The sequence below is a fragment of the Berghia stephanieae genome, chromosome 3, assembly GCF_034508935.2.
Source record: "Berghia stephanieae isolate SIO BIC M18660-M18661 chromosome 3, UCSD_Bste_1.3, whole genome shotgun sequence".
In the NCBI taxonomy this organism is placed as follows: domain Eukaryota; kingdom Metazoa; phylum Mollusca; class Gastropoda; order Nudibranchia; family Aeolidiidae; genus Berghia; species Berghia stephanieae.
Genome location: NC_088362.1, coordinates 34,349,576 through 34,368,965, shown reverse-complemented (window position 1 = coordinate 34,368,965; position 19,390 = coordinate 34,349,576). Strand labels below are relative to the sequence as shown.

At 35.1% G+C, this 19,390-nt stretch overlaps 1 protein-coding gene across 6 annotated transcripts in view; it reads right to left on the bottom strand.

The window, feature by feature from the left end:
- LOC144967604 (uncharacterized) overlaps positions 1-17,989 on the bottom strand; it is a 33,978-nt gene extending 15,989 nt beyond the window's left edge. For 2 of the 6 annotated variants that reach the window (XM_078905097.1, XM_078905094.1), the window contains exons 1-12: positions 17,091-17,989; positions 9,590-9,641; positions 9,088-9,159; positions 8,652-8,723; positions 7,813-7,948; positions 6,010-6,143; positions 5,525-5,613; positions 5,139-5,363; positions 4,401-4,975; positions 2,399-2,653; positions 1,398-1,468; positions 680-927 (exon numbers count right to left, since the gene is read on the bottom strand). In XM_078905097.1, coding sequence (XP_078761223.1) covers positions 680-927; positions 1,398-1,468; positions 2,399-2,653; positions 4,401-4,975; positions 5,139-5,363; positions 5,525-5,613; positions 6,010-6,143; positions 7,813-7,948; positions 8,652-8,723; positions 9,088-9,159; positions 9,590-9,641; positions 17,091-17,155 — 1,994 coding nt within the window. In that variant the 5' untranslated portion in view covers positions 17,156-17,989. The remainder of the gene's footprint in view (positions 1-679; positions 928-1,397; positions 1,469-2,398; positions 2,654-4,400; positions 4,976-5,138; positions 5,364-5,524; positions 5,614-6,009; positions 6,144-7,812; positions 7,949-8,651; positions 8,724-9,087; positions 9,160-9,589; positions 9,642-17,090) is intronic. The other 4 variants (XM_078905098.1, XM_078905096.1, XM_078905099.1 and 1 more) reach the window with 3 other exon arrangements.
- Positions 17,990-19,390: the final 1,401 nt, after the last annotated feature.

Here is a 19,390-nt window from a genome sequence, read left to right as displayed (position 1 = left end):
GTTTTTGTGTCTGTAAGTGGATTTATTGTAAATTCTATGTTAAATCAGTCTTTAAAAACTAAACATAATACAAGCTCATCATTTAATATGTATGGATATAGACTCAATGTATGTAGATAATGACCATAAAAGAATAATTCAGGGTTGCCAATTCAGGAGACAAAAATTTACTGAACTTTTATGCGAACACATCCAGTGACCATTATCTGAGCATTCAACTCCAATATAAAGACATGAGTACTTACTCCCCCCCCCCCCCCCCCCCCCCCCCCCCCCCCCCTTTCAGTAGAATTGAAAAATTACTGAGGTTTTTAAAAAAACATACTGAATTCAGTAAATACACTGGAAATTGGCAACCAATATATATATATGAATTAATATAATATGAATTAATGGTCATATGCATGGACTAGGGTGTGAAACCCTAATTTTGAGAAAATCGCTTCCAAAGTTGACATTAAGTAATATATAGATAAATGTTTGATTTAATGATTTTTGATGAGAACTCATTTTCCATAAAAATTGACCTCTTGACTAAAATATGTCAATATCTCTGTTCAAAACTTTTCACCATGCGACTGATCATCTCACGGACGCCCACATAAATTATTCTACATTAAAAAAACAAAGCAAAAAAAAAACAAAAAACTATCAAAATATAAAAGGAAGTAAAACATACACTTCTGATTTAGATTTTTCAGCCTCTGGAGGTTTGTCTGCCACTTTAGCTGGGGCTACTGCTGATGTTGATTCAGAAGTTGTAGCATTGTGAGAAGTGGCGGGTTGAATTGGAGAGCCTGCTACATCATTTGTACTTGACGGAACTGAAGACTCGGAGCCTCCTATGCCTGACGATGCTGAGCTTGTCTTTGAATTGTCTTCCATGGACTCAGAGGATGACTCATGACTCGTCTTTGAGCTGTCATCCTGGATTAATACAACAATCAATCAGGTTTTCTATTCCCTTTTATTACTGTTATTTATCGGCAGCAACAAAGAGATCATTTTCAAATCAGGTCAATCTTTTTCTATTTTTATTTTATGATTCCACATCCACCCAACACTTAGTGACATGATCAAAGAGTTGCATTTAATTCTACATAGACTTTAGGGCTCTGAAGAATTACAAGTTTCTTTTCTTGCTAGGAGAGCTAAGCTGGGTGATCCAACATCCACAAAATTAACAGGTATAATAATATTATCAACGCGACTTTAAACTCATTTGTATTTAGTACAATGAAACAGGTTGAATAATAACCAGGCAAAGCCCATGGAGTAAGTTTACCAAATTTCCCTAATGTTAAATAAAGAGTAACAATTACTTGCTACCCTTTGGATCTATCTTCTTTTTTTTTTTAAATTATATTTAAGCATAAATTAGTAAAAACTCTACTCACCAAAACAAATTTACTTTTGAAATACATCAATTGTTGAACTTTGTTGTCTTTGACCTTATTGCGACTGTCTTCTGTGGAAATGAAAACAAATTTTCATTCCAAATTTTGCTTTCTGAACGGACATGGTTTAACCTGCTGCACCTACAATTTCCTTGGTAAACAGGACAAAGCTTTCAAACCATAGCAAATATCATTTACTTCTTTTCCATTTCAATAAAAAGTACATTTATTTCCACGAGCACAGTATAAAACGTCTACACAAATACAAAAGACAAAATAAAAAATTGATGACATAGATATGTGAAACAAAAACTTATAAAAAGAGAAGAAATAAAGTTAAACTTGTCTTTCAAAAGGCGGGAAAGCTATGTGTCTATAGTTTTTTTATTGTTTTTTTTTTTTTTAATTTCAAAGAACACGAGAAGTTTTTTTAAAAAGAAAGAAGAAAAACATTCCACATCACGCATAGGATTTGGCATATTCCATGAAAAAATGTAATCAATCCATTAAATAAACATCTAGAGTTAACACGAATCACCCATGTTGTCAAAGCGAGCCAATTTGGGGACAATGATCTTGCCCATGGGAAAAACAAAAATGCCTGAAGATAAGCTACCAGATATTCCTCTGATAGGGGGGGGGGGGGGGGGGGGGGGAACGGGCAGTGACGCTATCATGTTATAGTGTAGTCGTGATGATCAAGTGATGGTGATAATGATGATGTTGGTGGTAGATGTACTAATGATAATGATGCGGAGGAGTTGAAGGTGGCACACTGGTATTGTAGTTGTTAAAAGCTTCAATAAAAAAATAAATGGAATTATGTTGACGAATTTCCAGCAAAGGTTTTCCCTCCACATCAAATTCAACAAAAGTTTTTTTTTAAAATAGCAATGCCAAAACTTTCTGGCCAACTGTGACCCTGCCTATGGCTGCCACCTAATCTAACAGCCATTTTTGTCAGATCATATTGGTGATTCCAATAGACAAGTAAAACTTACCAGGGTTGGAATCTTGGCTCCTTCCATTTCTGTTTTCTGCTCCTTGAATATTGGGTGGTGACGTTGTATTCTTTGGAGGTAATGAGGACGTTGTAATTGAAGCAGGTTTATCAACTGGTGGGGCGTTATTGGCCACAGTATCTTGCACTTTGGAGGATGAATGAACAAGTGGCGTTGCTGCAGGACTGGAAGGAACACCGCCATAACGGTCCATATTTTTGTGTGAGGTACTCATTTCTGATACATGTGGCCCGTCTGAAATTCAGTTTGATAAAGTTAATAAAGCAAACCACTGCTTTGGCATATCTGCATTTAGAAAAGATACTTATCACGCAGAATGGTACCCATTACAATGTGTAATCATAAGCATCAAAAAGTAATACAAAAAAGCCATCTGGACAAGACTTGGAGGATTTTTCAGTGGGAGTAAAGTAATCTGTTTAGAATAAGTTGAAAATAGTGACTGAGATATTCTACAGTAATTTTAGACCCAAGATGTCTCAAATCGAAACAGTATTTAAAAGGGTTCAAACATTTAACACAATAATAACGACCTGTCAACCTTCCCAGAATGAAAAGTGTATTCTATGATCCTAAAAAGTGTACTTTTTGGCAAAAAAGTGTATTTTGTCCGCATGTGTGGAAAATAAAAGTGCGCAAAATACAATTTTTTAAATAAAAGCTAACATCAAACCCAAATCAAAAATAAACTCCGATCTTCATCATTCAAACATTCGTTTGCAGCAATCACTAGTAATTACAAAATTATCGGTTTATCGAGAAACTAAAACTTAATGACCATTTTAAATCAGTATAAGGCTCAGAAATTGCAATATCTAAGGATATTATTGCTTTTGAAACACTCAAAGAAATGACCAAAAGACCCCAAATATGTTGGTGGTATTGATGCTAGTGCTTGAAGAAGAGGAGGTGGTGGTTGTAGCGATGGTGCTCTAGTGGTGGTGGTAATGGAAGAAGTGATGTGGTGGTGGTGGTTGTGGCAGTGAAAATGCTGTGATGGTGGTTGTAACCGTGGTGATGGTATGAGTTGATGATGATGGTGCTGATGTCCCAAATGAAGTTGTGATGGTGATATACATTTGCCAGCCCAGTAAATCAGTTGAAGGTTTTGAGATAAAATATTTGTGAGAGTGGTCTTCAATCTAATAGAGATGACAATTTGCAGCAGTGACAAGATAATTTCCATTATGTTATCAAATGATCCATGTCTATCTCTCTCTCTCCCTTTTTTATAGCATTTACTACTCCTCCTCCTACTACAAGTACAACAATTCCTACAACCACTACTAGACTAGTACTATTACTACTACCACCACTACTTCTACTCCTACCACTATTACTACTACTACTACATACTAATACGATTACTGTTGGTCAAATGATGGGAAATTCACACATATCACAGACAAGTTAAATACTTCTAGAGGATTCATTTTGAACCATATTGTTCCTAAAGCTGCCCAGTTGGTAATAATCGTACAAAATAATAAATCTTTAAAAAAGATCATTAAATTTTAAAAACAAAATAGAGTAATTTTAGTAGTTATAAAGTCAACGATTTATGACATGTCATTTTCAACATCATTCATGCTTGAGAAAAAAATAAATCAAAATATTACAACAACAAAAATCGTACTAAAGGAATCGTATCCACGTATTTGAGTCCAAAATCGTACTAAAATATGATTAATCATACGGGTTGGCAGGTCTGTAATAATAACCAGATAATTGGAATCAAAATCTTAGCGGTAGAAGTAGCAGTAGTGATGATTTTGAGATGTGTTTTTGTTTTCATTACTTTTTCTATAGGGAACTGGAGAGTTCAGAATATTTTAGTACCTAGGAAAAAAAAAAATATTGAAGAGATTTAAAAGATTCTAGGTTATTTTTCTCTAAAGATTTCAGGAGATTCTAGACTGTTACAACTCCTGGGCAAATGACAAACTTTACATATAAAATATAAAGAAGAGACTGTACTTACTCTTACCTCCATTCATATGTTGTGGGGGGAGGGGAACTCGATTGGGTGGAGGCTGTTGTTGGCTGCTGTGGGGAGGAATTTTAGAATCCTGCATAGGATTCTGAGGATGAACTAGTTTCTGAGCAGTTATATGTTGTTGATGTTGATTCATAGATGGCACATTTGGATGTGGCGGAAGATTAGGTTTTGATGGCTGTGTTGCTTGCTGGGACTGATGAGGAGGTCGAGATGACTGTTGATGGTGATGCTGTTGCTGCAACTGGGCTTGAGACATGGGAGGGGCTTGGGGTTGAGATTGTGGAATGGAATGAGGATGATGATGGGGGTGAGTGACAGGGGGAGGAGGGCCGTGATTAGGAGATTGGGAGGGAATTTGCCTTTGGTTTCTGTTGGGCATAGGGGGACCTTGGTTATAATGATTGCTCATGTGTGGTGGTTGCCTGGAGTTATGCATTGGCTGGTGGGAGAAATTTGGGGAATTTTGCCTGGGTGCAGGGCGATTTGTCTGTCTGGACTGTGCTCCATTTCTCAAATTATGATCTGTATCTTGGCCTCTCAACTGAGGAACGGTGTAACTGGAGAAAAGAACACAATACAGGGTACAAAAAAATAAATAGAGAAATTTTTAAAACCTTCAAAGAAGGCAGAATAAAATTAACATTTTAAGACTGTCATAATATTTTTAAACCCCCCCCCCCACCCACCCCTTCAACATAACACACAATTCTTTAGACTTACGTAGCTTTCACAGGCGGCATGGAGTGACCATCGGGTCCTCTGTTAACAGCAGAATCCTTGTCTGTTCTGTGCACCGATGAATATTTTGCTTCCTCATCACCATCTTCATTTTCTTTGGCAATTCTTGATCTGTACACCTCGCTTCTCTCTATTTCTTCTGCTTTTCTTTCAGCAAATCTTCTCCGCTCCTCGTAACCCTCGGATGAAGGATCAGGTAACTCGGTTCTGTAAATTAAAATGTATAATAGATCTGTAAATTGTGTTTAAAAATGGCATTACCTCCATACTCATATCATAGGACAATGAAAAAATAAGCATACATGTTTTATAGAGCACTACCACTTAATGATACATTTACCTTTTTAAAAAAAAGGATTAGAACTTACGTGTAACCTCTCAAATCATCTTGATAAGTAGATTTGAGGTTGAACTTTTCCTTATTTTCTTGAAACATATCTTTAGGTTCCCAACCAGTCTGAAATAAAAAGTATACACATATTTACTCAAAATAGATACCTTTCAACTGAGAAATCCTCTAACTTTCCATTCAAAGAACAATTTCATGTAGAGATTGGTGTGTACTGATTATTCCTATTTACACGATTATCCCTCTTGACTTAACTTTGGCAACTTCTGCTGTTTGAGGCTTTCAATATCAGTAAAAAAATTAATACTTTCTACAATTACAAATTGTAATCAGATTATGTTAATAAAAATAATAATCATAACAACATTAATATGCAAGCCCAACTGTCTTAACACTAACAATAGCACACAAAACTAGTAACAAAAAGATTTCAACAAGCTTTCTAGCATGAGAAACTCCCCTTTTCCCATAACACCCGATATTGGGGAGAAAATTTGCTTTTACCTGTCCATCATCTAAAGCCATGGAGGTTGTGGTGTCTGCATCGTCATCTTGCCATGGCTGTAATTCTCTCATGCCGCTTTGAGAACTTCCATTAACACGAGATGTGATTCCAGCATCTGTAAAGTCTGTTGATCCTGAAAATATAGAAGAATTTTTTTTTTTACTTTTTCAAAATCATTCCAGGTACTTTCTCATTAATTATTCAAAACAACTTTGTATGGAAATTCATGCCTAACCTTTTAATGAAAAAGTTCTATTTTGAACCTTATTAAAGTTTACCCTGTCTGTTCAGTTTTAGTTTTAGTTATTAATGGTTTTACGGCACTTGCAACACATTAAGGTCATATCAGTGCCAGTAAAAAGGAAGAAAATGGGATAGTAAAAAGTTCTAGAATTACAATTAAAGAGGTGCAGATTCCAAGAGTACTTAGTTTGAGATCACTTAAAGTCTCATCCAGACACAAGCACAGGTCCCCATTAAGAGGAATACACTCACATGTTTTACAAATCATATATAATATGAAGAAAACATAATACAGTGCATAACAGAGAGATGATTTACAAGGAAAAAAATATCATCTCCCAAAACTAACTATACATTTGACTGTTTCCCTCTCAGACAGGACCAGGATAAAACCAAGTAATCTCATTCGAAGACAAAGGCAGAAAGCAAGTTGGAAAACAGATATAGGGGGATAGAAGACGCAGTAAGTACCTCCCTGCCCACTATGGGAGTACGATGTCTGTGTTCTGCTACTACGTAACAGACAAGAAGTCTTACATGTTGAAAGTTGCCGATTCAATGAAATTCAAAGAGGAAGGTCTTTTAAATTATAGCTTTTTTAATAACAACAAAGACAAGGGAGTCTTTAAAGAATAACTTCATTTGAGCAAGGCAATCTCAAAATCACGGAAATCTCAAACTCAGTACAATTCCCTGTTTCAATCCTATTTTGTTAGTATTGGCAACACAAAAATCTCAAACACTTTCCGGGGCCAATATGGAAATCTCGAACAAACGGGACATTCCCTAGCGGTCAGGTATTTTTTTCCCCTATTTGCCAATCGTTTGTGTTGAACGGAAACGAAAGATGTCATCGCACTCCCGGTAGCGCTAAGAGTCAGTTAATGATTTACACGTGCATGCTGAACCTAGGGGGTGTGAAGCATGTTTGACCAGCGTCTTACGCACACCACCCACTGCTCCATCTTTACCTCACTTAATCTGAGGTGCCAGTACCATAAATGACCAGTATCGTTGGGGCCTTAGGCAGTAACTTATGTATTAAAATAATGGACAATTAGGGGTGGGGAAGGTGGGATTAGAGCTGTGTGAGAGCAATGCCCTCCCTCTCTCTTTCACCCGAGGGTGTTAAGTGAGGATTGATAGTGATTTTAGGTACGCAGTGGGAATTGTCATTCCATTTGTTACTGTAATTGAACAAGACAAACACATTTAACACAACACCAGTGAAAACTCTATTCAAAACTTTGTAAAAGATGGCAGAGAAAAGGAAATTGAATTATCTCACTATCTACTCTTGACAGAGTTCACAATAACGGAGTTATTATAATGATTTTTATCAAGACCACCCACATTTACCTCCCTCAAATCCTCTGTAAAATACTCAACAAGGAAAACTCGAAAACACAGAAATCTCAAATAAATAGGCCCAATCCCAACTTGTTCGAGATTTTTGTGCTCAAGTGTAATCTTATAAACAATTAAGAAAGAGAAAAGGGGGAAAAAGTTTTTTAATATCCTCAGCTCATGCATTTCTCTACAATCAGTTTATAACTTACCAATAGAAAGCCCTTTGATATCCACACCATTTGTTATACAAACAACGAAATTGTCCTTGGGAATGACAATCCCTGGTATATGCTCCACAGCATTATCTTCTACCTCCAGCTTTGCATCTACCATTGCTATATCACCCTGGAAAGGAATAACAAAAGACATTTATCAGAATTCAAAATTATCTGCTGAAAACAATTGTAGTATCTTGAAATTTTATAAAGTGCAATATCTACAATGCATGCCCAAAGCCTTTACAAGGGGTCCCCAGCCAACAGCTATATTCACATGTAAGAAGAGACATGAAACATGTAAGCAACAGTGCAATTTTTTTCCAAAAGAGACAATGCTGTTAACAACCAGGTACTCATTCTACACTGGAATAAGGCGAGAGAATGTGACTCAAAATCTTTTCCAAGGACTTAACTTTACACTGCCCAAAACAAAACCTGAAAAATCAGGGACCTGCGAGTGTTGTACCGTTATACCACTAAGAGGCAAAATATTCTCGTTATCTAAAAGGTGCTGAACGGCTAAATCAACATGCTTTATAAACTCCTATTCTGACAGCGTGGGTTTTCATTATGATTAAAGTGAAACAAATAAAAAAAAAAAAAGTAAGAATTTTTTATTGAATGGTTATGAAGTTCCAAGCCATGCCCGCCCCCATACAAAATTGAGTAAAGCTGCCCACCAAATCTTTATTCATTTCAAATCAGACTGCCAGATAGGATAATAAATTTTTACTTGACAATATCAATCTTTTTTCTTTTTAAAGTTGGATCAGATCATATGAAAACAATATCTCAAGACAGAAGTAAAACAAGAATTGAGATCAACGTACCCTCTCCGAAAAGCCTGTAGTATGGCCTGTATATTTATTCCCATTCCTTGTTTTAACAGTTGAGTGTGCACCCTGAAATAAATAAATCGGTCAAACTTCCAAGTTTATTTTAGCAAATCAAATATGAATATTGATAACAATAACACAACATAAATTTATGGATTATATCACTGATCTATGCAAATAAATTCTAGTTGTAAACATCAACTAACATTTTCTCTATTACATAATATTATATATATCATCATCATCATATCATTATTATCATAATTTTCATAGTTCGTCAGAAAAGGCCTAAAATAAACTTTTTCATGAATATTGAATCTATAAAAGAAAAGAGTTTTTTTTTTCATTCTTAAACAACAGTTAAATGATAATGGTGTGCGTTGCCCTTCCCAGACTACTTATTGGTCATGAAAGAAAGCCTAGGACATACCAATACTGTGCACATCATCATGGCAGTTCGTGGATCTTCATAGATTCCTTTGCTGTTAGGTGATGATGATGTCTGAGGAGATTACATTTTTAAAAACATGTGTAAATATGATAGGTATTCTTGACATCCATACTGCAAAGGGGCTATAAGAAACTCTTCTTGAACAAACCTGTAACATCATCTACTCAAATCTGGATACACAATTAAATCACAGCAAAAAATGCTGACCAGCAAGTATCATCAGGTCTAAATGTATTCCCTCAAAAATCAAAACATGCTATTTAATCACAAAAAAAATAAAAATAAAATAAAAACAATTTTAAGATTAATGTGGAAAAAATGGAACACATCATGAGAATGGTCATAACTAAAATGAATTCAGAGTTGGAGAATTCTTTGTCACACAAAGATATTAATCTAAAATTTGGCATGAGCCTAGTATGACAATGTGTATTTATTACAATAAAAAATAATAAAACAAACATTTCACAATAAAACATACCTCGCTTTCCATCGTTTCTCGTCTATGACTGTTAGAATTAGGAAACCCAGATCTGGATGGGAAGGAAATAAAAAGCCAACCAAGATATAGAAACAAATAAAATCTAGGAAAACAATAAATCCAATCAAATGGATTATCATTTTTAACATAATAATAATAATAATAATAATAATAATAATAATAATAATAATAATACGAGGGCTCTTTCAGAAATAACCGAAAAATGCCCATTGCTCAGCAACCAGTGGAGATTTTTTAATTCTGTAAATGACATGATATTCCTTATATCCTTACGGATATTCCCAGAAATTATGAAGTGCATCATTTTGCACAATGAATTTCTAGACGATTTTAAAGATGGCGGCCCACCTTGAAACTTGGTCAAAGGAGGAAATCAGAGCTGTCATACGTTTTTTGAACGCCAAAAGTCTGAATCCTACCGAAATTCATAAAGAACTTCAGAGTGTATATGGTGAGCATGTTATAAGCCGTACACAAGTCTATCACTGGTGTAATTTGTTTGAAGCCGGCCATTCCGACTTGACAGACAGGGAAGGGAGAGGGCGTTTGATAACTGCGACGTCAGAAGACAATGTGAAGCGAGTTGATGAGCTTATTCGTCAAGACAGGAGGTTGAAACTTCATGAAATCGCAAGCAGTGTTGAAATTTCGGAAACTTCTGCCCATAGAATGGTATTTGATGAACTTGGCTACAGAAAAGTCAGCGCAAGATGGGTTCCTAAGCAATTGACAGACAATCATAAAGAACAAAGATTGGACATCTGCAGGGAACTTTTGAGAAGAAGCAAGAGCTCACGCAGGGTTCACGGGCATACTGCCAACACCGGCGGAGACTTTCTAGGGTACGATGTGACTTTTCTTGACAGCATAGTCACCGGTGATGAGACTTGGTTGCACCATTGCACCCCAGAAACAAAGCAAGATTCGATGACATGGAAACATCCATCCTCACCTGTCGCGAAGAAATTCAAAGTCATGCGGTCAGCAAAGAAAATAATGGGAACTGTTTTCTGGGACAGTCGTGGTGTTATTCTGTTCGAAACCTTACAACTGGAGAAACAATCAATGCTGCAAGGTACTGCCAAACTCTTGACAAGCTTAGGGAGGCCATTCGCAGAAAGCGCCCAGGGCAGTTGACCAACGGGGTCATTTTGCAACACGACAACGCTACACCCCACACAGCACGAGTGACACAAGGTTGGCTAGAGAAATATGGATGGAGATTTTGCCACACCCACCACACAGTCCAGACCTCGCACCATCTGATTATCACCTCTTTGGGCCACTGAAACGTGAGCTGGCAGGAAAGCGCTTTGATGTCGAAGAGCTTGTTGACCATGTGCGGAAATGGCTACAAAACCTTGACGGAAATTTCTTCCAAGAGGGTATCTATTCCATGGTGCGGCGTTGGCAGAAGTGTGTCGACAGACTTGGCTGTTACATAGAGAAATGAAGGACGAGTCAAGGTATGAACACGTGCAAGAATTTAATTGATAGCATAAAAAACGCGGATTTTACAGGCATTTTTCGGTTAATTATGAAAGAGCCCTCGTAATAATAATAATAATAATAATAATAATAATAATAATAATAATAATAATAATAATACTTTATAAATTAAACCCTTTTCTTGTTTCAGCTTTGAAAAGACTCGGGACCATTGTCTTCTTACGTGTGTTTTAAATTTGGAAGGGGGAAGGGGTATTCAGCCATTAGATAAAAGAATCATCCTAGCCAATTCTTATGGTATCAATTTCTCTGTATCATAATCAGGGCTGAAAAAGGAACATTTCATTGGTAAGTTTTCTCTTTTAAACTGATAACAAAATAACCATAAAGGCAGGTCGAAAAGAAGGGTAAAAAATAAAGTTTTGAAAAAGCCATACATACAACAACAAAATAAGATTCAATACAGTGAACCCAGGCCTGTATACGGACATTATGGTGTACATAAAGGACGTACCAATTCTTTCTCTTTTCAATTCCTTTTCTTATTTTAGATAACAAGTAACTTAGGGGACATTTAAAATTGATCATAAAGAACTGACATTAAATCATGTACTTTTGTGTTCATAACTTTATCTTTTAAAATATCTTTCCACAAAAACGACGGCTAAAATTGGGACACAGCAACTTTGTCGTGTACTGAATCATTACTCAGAGCAGATTTAGTCCATCAAGATGTTATATTGAAAGATGACTCAATATCATAATTTGAAATTGTCAACTGGCACATTGAGTCAGTGGTAACTATGACAAGAGTCGAAATGGAACTATAGTCCACTCCAGATAATTGCAACTCGGTTAATCGCAATATTTCCCAAGAAACAAGAATTTATTCTATATAAAACTGGTTAATTGCAACAAATTTTTGACCTAAAAAAAAAGTGGCAAATTCAAGAAATCAATCAAACACAATCTCAGGACAAGTTGAAGAATTGAGAGTGGACAGGGTTTACTGCTACCACAGTGTGTCATCACCCTATTAAAGACAAAAGTGGGTGGGGCTTTGCAGTACGAGTTTGTCAGGTGATCATCGGATAAGAGGCAAGGGGGTTGGGCATAGTCCAAACAACAGGTAGACAATTACAGTTGTAAGCAGAGACTGAACGATAGCCTTTGTTTTGGGATTGACAACTGTGCATTGTGACCAACGGGTTTGGTGAGAGCTTATTATGTCTCATCAGGGCCAATATTTTTTTATTCCTACAAATTTTGAGAACAAAAGTGTGAAAGTTAATTCAATCTGTATAAAATGTCGGCTTGCATCAAAGCTGAGCTTGTCAAAATCTATACAGGGTTGCCATATGGTTTTTGTTTCAGTCAAATTGCTCAGTCTGTGGTGGACTAAGAACAATATTTGCAACAAATGGATTGAGTTTACCATTACTCATTCAAGAACAGACTGGATAGCTATTGGAAAAACCAAGAAATCTTCTATGATTACAAGGCTAACATCACATTCTGACTTCACGGTAATCTGCAACCAGAAGAAATAAAGATGATTCCTGAGTCCAGCGAAGAGGATCATTGAGAACCTGTGCTGGAAACCATCTCTAAGTAAGTCAAATCAAAATTGTTATAAAAACAAGAAGTAGTGGTGAAAACAGTGTCCCATCACTTTATCCGAAATCGACCAAAGATACCGCTGTTTGGGGGATTAAAAACCCATGAAGACTGAGAAACCATGGCTCCCCTTAACAAGAGGAATGATATCACATTACAGAAAAAAAGTTCAAATTATCAATGAGTTCAATGCATCTCCAAAACCAACTCAAGACAGAACTTGCCAAAAACATGGCATCTCCAAAAATGTTGCAATTGAACAGAAAACTCAACTTCGATTAACTGTTATATTTTCGTTGATTCCAAGGTGTTGCGATTATCCATGATGGACTGTAGTTTTCATTGTGTGGCAATTTTTTCAAGTTTTGATTTCAGTTCCATACAATTTTTTCATAGCTCTCTCATCACTAGTCTGATTCCCATTTGAAAATGGTCTTGATGTTGAATACACGATTGTCCTAAAACAATGCTTTTGCATGAGTAATACAACTATGTCAAAGTAGGACAGCCTCAAATTTTACGAACTACAATCATCATGTTAGGCATTTAGATAAAATTTTCAAACTCATAATATCTTAATTTGACGTAGTCAGGGATATGGGCATGGGACTTGAAAAAACATAAAATTTGATACCTAATTTGTCTCTCTACGACTAACAGTTCCAGAGTTATTTATATTTTTCTGCTGGAATTTTTTTGTCAATTTTACAGAGGGAATCTGTGACCTCACTGCTGCCTCAAAACCAGCATCTCGCGGCGATCGGGAAAGTTGAGTTTTGCGGTCAACATGGCCCACCTATTGTTTTCAGTAATTTGGTTCAATTAAAAAATAAATGGCTAGTGTTGGGTATCATTTTAATGGTCAGGAAATAAGCTTTATTTTCATATAAATAATTTTCATGTATGGAAAGTATGGAAAAAAATATGAGGTTTTTGTCCTAAAAAGTGGGTGAATAAAATAATGAGCGAGTGTATCAATTTTGATGAAATTTGGCAGAGATATTCTTCAATTAATTGTCTATCGATGTATCTAGTATAATTAAAATGTATCCATAATTTAAAAAGTTCTTAGAATTAAAAAATTGATAATTTTTTTCTTCATTAGCTTTTTGATAAAACAATCAGGAATTAAGAATGAACTACACCGTTAGAAAGCTTGTTTTGTGGCCTTTAAAATGATACCAAAATTAGTCACATTAGTCGCCATTGTGACCAAAACAGTAAAGGGCCAAAAATAAAGTTCCAAAAAACGAATTTCAATGAGCCTATCGGCGGCCACTGGACTGGAGTTATCAAAGTGCCTAATCATGTAATTATTTCACGTTTTTATCTTCTTTTTTTTTGGTTTGGGGATTCAACAAAGATTTGAGGTTAAAATTTATCTTATTTTCATTCTATGCAAAATCAATAAAATACATTTATTTTGTGTCTCTATATTTATATGCCTACATGTAGGATTTCCTGAAAGCTGACAATGTACCAGTACCAGTGTCCAAAATGCTAATTGGCTTCTAAATCAAGTGCCAAATCTGTGATTTTGCATCAAAAATGTCAAAACTGGAAATTTTCTTGTTTTCAAATTGCTGTCGACTGGAAAAACCATTGTTCACAATGAATATAAATACCTTTACTGCGACAGATCTGTGGCAAACATGTGTAAAGTTTACACATAAGTTTGCCATTGCCACAAATCTGTCGCAGTTTTGCAGACTGTGAAAATTGACAATCTGTCAACTCTGGCGGTTCCATGACTATGCTACTAAACATTTTTTCAATTTATACTCGATTTCACTTTCAATTAAAAATAAGGAAACTGATATTTTCAGAGTGCGGTGCGGTGATGGTAGTGGTAGTGGTAGGCTATTAGTAGGCAGTTTAGTAAGCAGCAGCAGTGGCAGTCAAATTTTGACCCTACTCGCCCATAGGAAAGTTGTGAACGAAAATTGCCGTTCGCGTTTTGGGGGGTTCAATTAAAGATGCATAACTTCGTTGTAAAGAGGAATATCGCAGATATTTTGATATCATTATTTTCGTCTTTCAATTTCCTTTTAAATGGTGCCAATTAAGGAAAAATCCATTAATAATTCCAGAAGTTATTTGAAGTTAAAATCTGGCAATTTTCAAATGCATTTATTTTTTTATTTACCGCGTGTGTTTTTAAAATTTAAACGCTTGTTTTTAGAATAACATCTAAACTTTATTCATGCCAAATTTCAGGGCTCTATATCGATGCGCAGACACCTTTTAACTCTGCGCCGAAATGCCTTGTTTACATTATCTTCTCATCATGGCTGCCGGACGATATCGATATTCATATCGATATTTTAAATTTAGTTATGTATTATGTTAAATTTAGTCCATAATATTTTCAGTACTATTATTTGCTATGTTTTTATTTTGAATACATACTTTCCAACTTTATTTATAGGCATTTTATAGTTTTTGTTTTAAAAATTCGTATATTTCTTCTCTTTGTGAAATCCGATATTAATAATATCGATATTTTAAAAATACCAATTGCTTTAATTTAATTTTATTTTACTTTGCCATCAAGTCATCAAGTTTCTTTCCCATATGTTTAGATATGTTTATCATTTGTATCCATATTCTAAAGGCCTTAGCCTTAATAATTATGGTAAGAAGTTCTATTAGTTTTGACACCCCCATACATTGAGAGAGAAGGGGGGGAGGGGGTGGGGGGATAAAATCATATTAATTGTCAGTTCAAATGATGTAATAGCAATAAACCCAAAGTGGTTCAGCAGAATTTTTTAAAGTATTAAAAGCCAGAACTTTCCTTCTAATAAGGTATAATAGGGAATCTGTTTCAATTTATTTGAACTTTTTCAATCTACCATTTTATTTATATGCAATTAAATTGCCATAGGTAAATATAAACTCATTATGTCATTACACAACATGTTTATATCTTTTCTAGGCACTTTGATAAAATTTTCAAACTCAAAATATCTTAATTTGACCTAGTCAGGGGGATGGGATGGGACTTGAAAAAACATAAAATTTGATACCTTATTTGTTTCTCTACGACTTACGGTTCCAGAGTTATTTATATTTTTCTGTTGAAATTTTTTGTCAATTTTACAGAGAGAATCTGTGATCTCACTGATGCCTCAAAACCAGCATCTCGCGGCTATCGGGAAATTTTGAGTTTTGCAGTCAACATGGCCCACTTATTGTTTTCAGTGATTTTGTTTCAATTAAAATATAACTGGCAAGTGGTAGGTATAATTTTACAGGTCAGAAAATAAGCTTTATTTTCATATAAATCATTTTCATGTATGAAAAGTATGGAAAAAATTAAGGATAAATGAAAATGGAAAAAAATATGAGGTTTTTGTCCAAAAAAGTGGGTTGATGGCGGGAAAAATAAAATAATGAGCGAGTGTATCAATTTTGATGAAATTTGGCAGAGATGTTCTTCAATTAATTGTCTATCGATGTATGAAGTATAATTAAAATGTATCCATAATTTAAAAAGTTCTTATAATTCAAAAATTGATAAATTTTTATTTCAATAGCTTTCTTAGAAATACAATCAGGAATTAAAAATAAAATATACCGTTAGAAAGCTTGTTTTGTGCCCTTTAAAATGATACAAAAATTAGTCACATAGGTTCACAAATAACGCCATGGTGACGAAAACAGTAAAGGGCCAAAAATAAAGTTCCAAAAAACGAGTTTCACCTTACAGTGAGCCTATCGGCGGCCACTGGACTGGAGTTATCAAAGTGCCTATCTTTTCATTTAAATACTCTCAAACCCTTTTTTATTCTCTATATATTAATTAGAAGAGGGGATTATTTGCAATTATTTCAGTGAGATATTAGGGATAAATCCAAAAGTGATAGAGCAAATTGTTTCTTACGTATAGCCGAGTTTTTGATTATGTAACATTTGCGTCATATTATGTAATAATGTGTTAATTTGCAATGTTTATCTTCCTCTTTATTAATGTAAATGCATTGTCCTCGATAAGACGAACATTTTGGTATACAATATATGATAAGAACTCCATATTGACTGTTTTAGTTTTAACCATTTTTTATTAACATCACGCGATTTCGGTCACAACTTTCCAATGGTAATTTTGGGGTAAAAATCGGTCTGAAATTTCAGACTTTGAACTGCCGTAACTACATTTCTAATCAAGATACAAACAAAATTCAAACTGTTTTGTAATCTGTGTTGCCAGCTCTTTCATATGACATTGGTTTCCAGTTTGTGAGGTACATTTAGAATTTCTATTAAACTCCCTACTATTAGTGATATTCATATTTAATTTACATCTACAACTGCAACAGTAGGCAAAGTCGTACACGTAAATCAAGATCCATAAACACAAGCATGAGTAAAATAAACAGAAAGGCAAATTTAGTACAGTACAGTGACCCACCTGTTATTATTGGGAATGGGTCTTCTGTTGTTTCTGGGTCTTGAATTCTGTATTTGTGTAGACATCTTGAAGGTTTTCAGGTTGCGCGCGCGTCAAATTATCTCAATAAATTCACCAATTAGTCAAAAAATGATTATACCCGTGAATTATAACTCATATCTCAAATACTACCGTTTCTATTTCAACTTGATGAAACAGGAGGATCCTGGTGTAAAATGTGTGTTTGGAAATCTAATAATGAAATGATGCAAAACAAATGAAGCATCCTTAGTCTATGATTTAATTACAAGTTGCAGTTGAGATTCAATATTATAACTAACAATGAATGTATTCGTTTGGGCGCTTTTGTTCCAAAGAATATTAGTATCAAATTTTATACTTGTGCATAATTCGAGTCGTTTAAAAAAGTACAAGAAAACGCTAAGAAAAAGACGTTTCTCTGCGACCGTCGTCTTGTCACCAGAGTTGAACCTCCACTTGGGATTTGATCACAAATTCGAAATTTAAATAATGCAATTAACTGATCACAATTTGTACATTAAATTGTGGAATTGTTAATAAGGGACAATAGTTTAATACACAATGTTATTCTTTGAGCAATCACACATGGAAAATAGGACACTTCGTGAGTTCGATCTGGCCCTGAGTCGATACATGCATGGAAGCTAAGTCCAATGCAATGGTAGGGATGAATCTGGGACAATCAGATCTATGCTGTGGCTATCATAAAGGCACAGAAAGTGGCAAAATACAAAGTAAAACAAAAGTATGCGCTTTTGTTAAAACAATAGTTATGTATTCCAGGTGTGAAGAAAATATCACGATGAAATTTTGATGTCGATAACGCTCTACAGGTCAGCCTGAGTATCAACCACTTGGGTAAAAAAAACATGGCCGACAAAGGAAATTTCTACGCAAAAGTAAAACGATAAAAATTGTAACCAGGAAAAATACGTTTTATTTATGATGTAATATAATTTTGTTTTTGTATCTTTTCATAATAAACTCTAAAATATTCTTAAAATTTTAATATTTGCGTGTAGATTTGGTCACAAATAGGGATTACTTTTCATAGATGTTCACCCGTTTATTCCGCACTTCTCGTGCTGCGAGACTTCAACAGTGTCATTGAACTATTTTTACCATAAAACCCAAATTATTCAACTCACACATAGGTACATAGACACACACACACACACACACACACATACACATACATACACACAAATTACTAACACACACACAACACACACACACACACACACACACACAATTTCCTACATGTAGGTATGTGTTTAACATACCGGTGTATGATCAGAGAGCTCTCTGGTAGCCCCACTACTACCCAAGGCCCAAGACACAGCAGCAAGCCATTACAAAACGGTGGTTATAATAATGTAATAACAATACCATTGCAGCTGCACTACGCCGCCACATAGTCACAGCCTTGTACTATCATTTACTATGGCGCAGAGAACAGAAACAACAGCTATAATTCAGAAAATTTCCCAGACCTATACAAAATAACATCCTAGGTACTCAACAGAGAGATCTGAAAAGTAAGGCAGGTGTGATCTTCGAGCTGTCTTCAGTGCAACACACTGTCTTATGCTGTCTTATATTTAACCGACCCCCCCCCCCCTCTCTCTCTCTCTCTCTCTCTCTCTCTCTCTCTCTCTCTCTCTCTCTCTCTCTTTATATATATATATATATATATATATATATATATATATATATATATATCACTCTCGCTCTCTATCTCTAGCGCTTTCTCTCTATCGCCGTGATATAATCTTCATTGTAAAGCGCTTTGAGCACATTGAGTGGATTTGCGCTATGTCTAGACGTAAATATTTGCAGGTCTTATAACAGAACGCAATTATGAGCTTGATTTAACAACAATGAGCCCATAACGATATGGTTTATCAGACCTGCAAATAATTAACGCCGCGCTATATAAATGATCGGTCTTTTTTTCTTCTTTAAAAAAATAAAATAATATATATTATTTTTATTTCCCAAGTGGACAATGGATAATAAATTTAACCAGTTCATTGTCGTACTCTTGAAAGTCACGTATTTGAACATTGGTCAAAAAACTCGTTTTTCAAATATCTATCGAGTTAAATGGTAGTAGTAGTAGTAGTAGTAGTAGTAGTAGTAGTAGTAGTAGTAGTAGTAGTAGTAGTAGAAGTAGTAGTAGTAGTAGTAGTAGTAGTAGTAGTAGTAGTAGTAGTAATAGCAGCAGCAACAGCAGCAATAGTAGTAGTAGTAGTAGCAGTAGTAGGCAAAAACTCTCA